Raw genomic sequence first — 8,334 nt, forward strand, 5'->3', positions numbered from 1 at the left:
CCAAGAAATACGTTTATGACAAAATTTTGGAAAATGGGCGTAGCACCGCCCACTTGTGATCACATATATGTATCTCGCTAACCGTTCTAGCAATTTGTACCAAGCTCGGTATGGTTATTGTGCTTGCCACATAAAAGCAAACCGTTGAAAATTGTTGAAATCGGACTAAAATTGAGGCCGCTTTTCATATAACGGTAAATTTCAAAAATGCTTTAAATTTCAATATTTCGAAATTTAAGGACGCTAATGTACTTAAAATGTATACACCCCGGCTTATCATGTAGCGGTAGCTTTCGGAAAGGTGGAAAACATATATTTAATACTTGCGCCGGGTATTTAATGTTCGGCTCCGCCCGAACTTAGACTTTCTTACTTGTTGGTTTTAAAACAGCTCAGCGGCAGTTAAAAAAGAATCAAAAAAGTCGCCCATACTTGATGCTTTTACTTTTACAATATGTCTTTTTTTTTATATTTACTAAATTTTTAAGACGCATAATAAGTACCTACTTGTTAATAATTGGCTTGTCGACGTCCCAAAAAGCACCTACGATAAAGTGTGTGTGGAATATTTTTTGTAGACACCAGTTTGCTAATAAACATTTTTTTTTGTTTTTGTGAAATGTTTAAAGGGTAGACACTCTTCATATGTACATTAGGGCGGTTCATTTTTATTTTTTTTTTTTACTGTGCGTCTATAGCCTAAGAGGACTCTACGTGTAATTCTAAGCAAATTTGCCGAAGAAACTGTGTGTGTCTGAAATAAATTTGGAGTTTGGCAATTTGGGAAAATAGGTTTCGAAAAAAAAGTGAAAATGTCCACTGTTGCGCCCTTTGGTAGAAGTTTTAAAATTTAAGCTATTATTTACGACACTACAAAAAAATGCTTAGAAACCCAAATTTATTTTAGACCCATGGTCTCGTCGACAAAGTTTCTTAGAACTACACGTAGCGTCCTTCGGCGCTATACGCGCACAGTCGGAAAAAGTCTCCCATACAAATTAATTCGCCCTATAGTCGAAGATATGACATATAAACTTTGGTCTCGATTGGAGACGGTTAAGGCGTGTCGTATAGGGGGCAAAGTTCAGATTCCTCTATGGAGACTCAAAAAATTAAAATTACTATTTTTTCATCTAATACCCAAAATCGACACTACTATAGTCGAAGATATCACATATAAATTTTTGGCCCCGATTGGAGTCGGTTAAGGTGTGTCGCTCATTTGATTTTAAGGACCACCCTAATGCACATATACACGTGTAAACTTATACATACATACATTAAAATAAAAGTTTGAGCACCAATTATACATATGTGGTATCCCAATAAACATTCGGCTGGGTTAACAATTCGAAAACGATTGGAAAACCAATCTTTTTTTCGAGTCTTACCTTACCTAGGTTAGTATTCTATTCGAGAACTAGGCCATTCTCCAGCAAAACGGAACCTTCGTTATCAAATGTATTTTTCTTTCGTTATGAATTCGAAACCCTGCCCATTATCGAATTGGAATTTTATTGAGAGAGAGTGATTTTCTTATATTTCCCTTCGAGAATGAGCTGGATTTCATTTTCTCTCTTGTTACTATGGTTTCCATTTTTTTTCGAACCCATCTCGAGTGTATTTCCAATATACTATGAACGTTGGAAAACTAAGGTTGTTTATGAGTTGGTTCTCAGTTCGAAATTCATATTGGATTTTGAAAGTCATTTTCGAACGTTCGCCAAAATGTTTATTGGGATGTATATTTAGCGTACATATACATATTCGTTAACTTTTCGCTCTTATCGTATTTTTATCTTATCTCATTTGCATACTGATAATTGACTTATAGATGTATGTATAACTAAGTTCAGCTGAATCGAGATACACCTAAATATTTTTATTTTTGTCAATCAAGGCATATTTAATAAGGTGGAAGTGACAACCAGCTCAAACTCTCATGTAGCTAGTTATAATGTCAAAAAACTGTAAACAAACAAATTAACCCTTTGAGGTGCGAGTGCTATGTTTACTACAAATTAGCATCAACTGAAACGCATAAATAAATACATATTTATGTACGTATACTAATTTTAAGAATTACTTCAATATTATCTTCGAAGAATTTTAATTGCTCTTATATGCACATATATATATGGACATATGTATATATGGACATACATATATGGATAGAACGAATACCTCATAAAGGAAACCACGCGAACAAAATGAAAGAAATCTTTTATGAAACTGGTTTGAACATTTTTTTGTATTTATTCGCCCTATGTTTTTGCGCCTTTAGTTTCTTATTTAAATATTTAATTCTAAAAAACATCCGGCACTTATAAAATTTATGATTTAATGTTTTCTTGTAAATTTATATGAAGACTTTATTCTAAAAATTTCTTGATACAATTTTTGCAATGAGAGATCTCTTTCCCGTTTAAGTTGTTAAGAATTGCTGGTATCATGTATGGACCCTTTTACTCAGTTTGCGTCTGCCCATCAACAGATGATATTGTCACTTCTGAACTTTCGTGTGCTTCAGACATTTCAGGCACAAGAACCTCCCAGGGCGTGGGAACTGTACTCGGGTATAAACGCATGCGCGTAAAAATATTTGCCTGCAATGGTCTAGTAATGAAATCAATCCCGTTGAAATGATTTTCACACACACGGGAAGAATCTTCCAATTGAACACCGCAGCTGTCCTCCCAACGAAGTCTTCTAACTTCAAAACTGGGCGGCTTAAAGTATCGCACCACTTTTACGTCTTCGCTCTTGCCACACACAATGCAAAGCTCGTAGATCCTGCTCCTTTTCATTTTTGTATATGTATTTATAAATGGATGTGGTCCAAAAACAAAAATATTCACACAATTCATAAACTATCTCACAGCCACGCAATTGAATTTTTAATGAAATATTAAAAATATAAACTTGAAAAGGGTTAAAAGTTATTCATAATTTGACATTATAGCCGGTGTTCAAAAGAGATAAATATCAAAATCACATACATATGTATGTACTTACATTAGGTGTGTACTCGTATTGAGAGTACAAAATTCTCCAGCAGCAAAAGTTCTGAGAATTTAGCAGCATTTGTTCTCAAAGAGACGAAATATCAACAGAAGTACGAAAACGCGAAATTTGCAAAAACTTGCAACCTTCGAAACAGCTGATCACTTGCACCGTTGCCACTGGTGATTAATTTGGCAATTTATTTTCTGCTTGGTACATTTTCCCCCGATTTGGCATTTTATACAATTGAATAGTTCTGGATAAGAAAAACCTTTTTAAATACAAATTAATTATATCGGAGTGAATAAGTTATTTCTTTCATAATTATTTAGGATATCACATGGTGACACATTCAAAAACCAGATTATCTCCTCCAAACACCCATCATTGATCCAATAGAAATGTAATAGATATAGCTACAGATTTATCTTTAAAATTATAAAATTCATTTCAACCTACCAAAACCGCAAACTTCAGCAAAAAAACATTTCAGCATGCTGCATTTAAATCTAGTTTGGTATGTTTAAAGGAAAATTATGGTACAAACGAAAACTGTCATACGGCAACCATAGTCAGCAGACACTAGAGTAAACAAACTGGAGATTAATGGCAAATTAACGAAAAATAAACTCAACAAACGTTGTGCATATTAAATTTACTCACTTTTTCGTTGTATACTAGCTTTAATAATAAAATTTGCAATAAATAACTCAAAAAGGCCATATTTTCTTTTGTTTATTTACAAACATGTGTTTGTGATCAGCTGATTTTCTTACTTGCAAGTTTTAGCTGGGAAAAATTTTTCCAGCAGAAATTTGCAGCTCTCTTTCACATTTTGCTCTCTCAATTTCCCCTACTTTGCAAGTTTTTTGGGTACGAGAACGCAAAAACAGTATAAGTTTTCTAAAACTTTAGATAGTTGGGCGTACGAGTACACTCCTATTGGTGGTTATCCCGTCCAGTTTTAGGCCCGTATGCTTGCTCGATTCTGCCGGTAAAGTATTGGAGCACGTCTGGAGCTATGGAAGTATAAGTGATTGGTGGGATTTCGCCCAACCAATTTGCATTTAGGAAAGGAAATTCTGTGGTACATGCAGATATTAATACATTATAGAATATTTCCTAGTCATAACACTTGATACTAGAAACGACTTTGAATGGTCCGACGTAATAGGATAATGAGCTTATCATATATTCTCCTATTGTTAAGTCAGCCGAATGCATGCTCCAACATCGTAGGTTTCGCGGATGATCCCGCCGAAGTTATTACAGCGAAGCAACTGAATACAATCAAGAAAAACCGCAATTAGCCGAATGAAAGATTGTCTCAACAACTTTGAATAGTATTTGGCCTTACAAAAGACAGAAATGTTACTCCCATAAGCTCGACAAAAACTGTTGGCCATAGAAATACGGATGGACACCCATGTTGTCACAATTAAACCGTCTATAAAATATTTATTCTGGACAAGAGATTGGCAATCAAAGCCCACCTGAGGTATGCTTAAGGTAAGGTAGCGGCATTGATGGCATTATCCAAAAGAAGGATCACCAAAGATATAGCTGGAAAACAGCTGTGGAGAGATGTTTTTTGCCAAAATCAAATATATGTATATATGAATGATGAAAGATAACTACAAACACTGACACAATAGCTTCAATCTTCAAAAATCTGGAGTGTGGAGAGGCGGCATCGTAGCAGCGGCGATTTTGGATATACAAACGAAAATGGGTTGTGTTTCCCCAAGCGAATCATAAAATTGATCTATTTAATTAATCCCACCGAAAAATTTGGCTCATGCCAGTATCATTCGTGAGCTACAACGCGATACCCTTAAAATAAATTGGAATTGGAATTGGACATGGAGGTCGATGGAATAGAAATCCTTACCTTAAACCATTCTAATAACACGGGTATTGCATTCGACAGCCTTCCTTCCTTCCCGGCTCTCGATACAGCGATAGGCAACAAAATCCACGGCGGGAATAAAATCATTAGCCGCCAGCACCTGGGAAAAATATTGACAGACGATTTTTGCCACTCACAAAAGCTATCTGCCGGTCTGTATAATATGTATTCTTAGTACGTACATATTCATATCTATGTGAGCTGCAGCTAATCTCTTCACAATAATCCCTTTCTAATCTAATGATTTAAAAGAAAGAATCTTCCGTATAAAGTTTTACTATCTGCAATAAATCGAAACAATATGTTTTGTCTGTGTATGTACACATACATATCGTCGTTTAAAGTACAAAACCGCGTATCGTCGTTCTGCAAAACCGCGTAACTGACAAAAATTGGATTTGCTCACACAAGCTCTTGGCTCAACGCTTATCCATTCGTCCTGATCTACACATAGAAACTTGAAACTTCTCAGAACCCGATGACAATGCAATGCGACAGACGAATTAATCCGCTAGCTGGCGTAGGTGTCGAGATATTTGAAAAGGAATAACTCCACAAAAATATTGGTCGATAGGTGATGCAGGAGTCGGGATATTTGGAAAATCCGTATTTATGGTACGATGTGTTTCATATTTAGAACCTAGGAATATTAATGAAATGGAAGAAATTACTCCAAACAAAATTTAGCCGTTAGGTGGTACGGGAGTAGATTTTTCTTCCTTTTATTTACCAATTATAAAATCTTGTCTTACAATTTTTTTTAAAGTTATTTTTTATTTATTATTTCTTAAATTTTAGCACTTTCTGATGAAAATTAGATACCTTACACATTCACTGTATTTATTTGGCAATATTGTGGTGGTTTTCGCTTGTGTTATCATTCACTAGCAGTTATTCACGTAAAAGTAAATTCGGTCAACTGATCAGCTTCCTCGATCAATGCTATCACATCCTTAGCTAGTTCAGGTGTTGCTGCAGCTATACAATCGGGTTTTAATACTGAAAATTCGCCACCTTTTGTATGGCATACATAGCCACCAGCTTCGCGTATTATCAAGGCACCACCAGCAATGTCCCATGCTTGCAAATCCTCTACGAAAAAGCAATCAATGCTGCCACGTGCCACATAGCAAAGGGATACAGCGGCGCTGCCTAACCCACGACAACTGAAATAATAAGGAGATAATATGTAAGTTTTTTTGGGGGGATTTAGCTCAAATAAATATTATTATCTATTCATCATAACTAACCCACTGCAATTCGATGCTAGCTTACACAGGCGCTTAACATTTTTATCTCGCACAGGTACCGGCACAATAAGTGACATTTCTGCCCCTATAACAGCGCTTTTGATCTGCAAAGAAAAAAATGAAAAGTCAAGTATAAAATATAAATTTTTTATTACTTTTATCTCTTAACTATCATAAAACTATAAAAAATTAAAATTAAATAAAAAATCTCAACAACTCTTCATCTACTCACATTAGTACACTTGCTAACACTGATAGGCTGCCCATTAAGATAAGCGCCATGTCCTATCCACGCCGAGTACATTTCATTTACCGCTGGTAAATACACTACACCCACCACTAATTCCTTGCGTATTGTCAAACCGACTGAAATACACCAATTAGGAAAACGGTGTATGAAATTTGTTGTTCCGTCTATGGGATCAATTATCCATGTGGGTGCATCTGTCAGCTCTGGCTTCTTCTTCTTATCCGCCATATCTTCCTCACCAATGAATTTTGATTCGGGAAAGGCTTTTTGCAACTCCATGCTGAGTAGATACTCCAATTTTTTATCATATTCTGTTACCAAATCAAAGTAAGCTGCTTTTGTTTCAAAGACAGCTTCGGTTTTCTCATAACCTTCCATTGCTATTGGACGACATTTCATTACCAATTCCAATGCGACATTATAGTATTTGCGTATTGTCTGGGCGTCAGTTTTTCCAGACATTTTGATTTGTTGTTATGGTTTTATGTTAATGTATAAGCGAGAAAATGCTTTGCACAAAGCTTACTATCTGGTGTTTATTTTGGTTGCTCTACGCTTTTTAGCACGTGTTTTTACATCAATGCATCACCTGCTACTGGCAACTGTTGAGCGTACACTTTTTATAGTTTGCTGCTAAGTGGAAAGAGAGAGGTGAGAAAAAGTTTGTGCCGATATACTTAGTGCTTTGAGCGTATTAAACTCTTGTACAAATAAAATTTTGCTAGTCACATCATTACCGCAGAACTCCACAGGCGAACAGCGATGGCCTACCAACTGTCATTTTGACGAGCAATGTGATTGCAAGTTTTTGTGTGTGGGCACTTTGATGTCTTGAAATAAGCATTTGCCGCATGACGCCACCAGACAACATTCTCTCAATTTCGGTGTTTAAAAACATTTAAATCTTTAAAAAACTAGCTAAATAATTTCCTAAAACGTAATCATAAATTATCCAATACGGAACAGATTTTTATTTTGATTTAATATCAAAATTTCATCGATGTTACCACCAGCACGCTTTCTTTCAAATGAAAATATGGCTGTCAAACTATCGAATTGCCTGCAATAGATGTCAAGCAATAAGCGCTGACATATATTGCAGCACATAAGAAATAGGCGGTCTCCATTGGAAATATATTTTGTGACATGGTTATCACGACATCAGTGTTTTCCTGTGGAGACAGGGCCTTAGCTTTTGCTGCTCAGATGAAATTTTGGCCGAAATCTGAATCAAAGAGTTCAGCTCTTTGATAGTTCTCCCGACAAACGGCTGATTTCTTCTATTTTGAGCATTGAAAGGCGGGGAAAAGAGATGAAATGAACTGCATAAGTGTTAAACTGCAATAAGGTTTAGGGCTGGATGGTAAAAAATAAAAAAAGAAGAAGTAAGTAGTATAAGCAACTAGTGAACCCGCATGGCGTTCAAACGCCAAAATTGAATTTAACTTTCTTAAATAGGTGAAACCCTATTAAAAAACATCAAAAATGTTCTTAATGATTCATTTAAACCATTTCTGAGTGATGAGAGGTCTCGCATGGTGTGGGTTTTCATTTAATCAAATTTCAAATCTCTCTGTACCGCTAAAAAGTTCTAGCTTCAAAAAATAAAACGTTATTGCACATTGCATATTGCAAATTCGAAATAACGTTGCTGATGTGATGCATTTAAAAAAAAATATAGATGGCAACCCTAATTAAAAGTATTATTAGCCTATAGTTTTCTTAAAACTCTTTCGTTTGACACTAATATTTCGATATTGCATTTATGTACTTGTGTATAAGGAAAACAAATTCGACTTTTCAAACAGTTTGCAACCCCTTTAAAAGTATTTTTAAACTAAAATCTTTTTATCGCCTGGCATTGTTATACATATGTATTTCAATTAACTGAAGAATTAATTTGAATTTGGTTTTTTAAGCGG

General features: G+C 35.3%; 1 protein-coding gene across 1 annotated transcript; it reads right to left on the reverse strand.

Moving 5' to 3' along the window:
• Positions 1-5,660: 5,660 nt before the first annotated feature.
• On the reverse strand, positions 5,661-7,038 carry LOC118738862 (inositol monophosphatase 2-like). Its single transcript, XM_036469875.1, has 3 exons — positions 6,395-7,038; positions 6,163-6,266; positions 5,661-6,078 (listed from the first exon to the last, which is right to left on the reverse strand). The coding sequence occupies exons 1-3, from the start codon at positions 6,872-6,874 to the stop codon at positions 5,808-5,810; spliced, it is 855 nt and encodes a 284-aa protein (XP_036325768.1). The 5' UTR covers positions 6,875-7,038; the 3' UTR covers positions 5,661-5,807.
• Positions 7,039-8,334: the final 1,296 nt, after the last annotated feature.

This window comes from Rhagoletis pomonella, unplaced genomic scaffold (assembly GCF_013731165.1).
Source record: "Rhagoletis pomonella isolate Grant_MI unplaced genomic scaffold, Rhpom_1.0 Rhpom_scaffold_00005, whole genome shotgun sequence".
In the NCBI taxonomy this organism is placed as follows: domain Eukaryota; kingdom Metazoa; phylum Arthropoda; class Insecta; order Diptera; family Tephritidae; genus Rhagoletis; species Rhagoletis pomonella.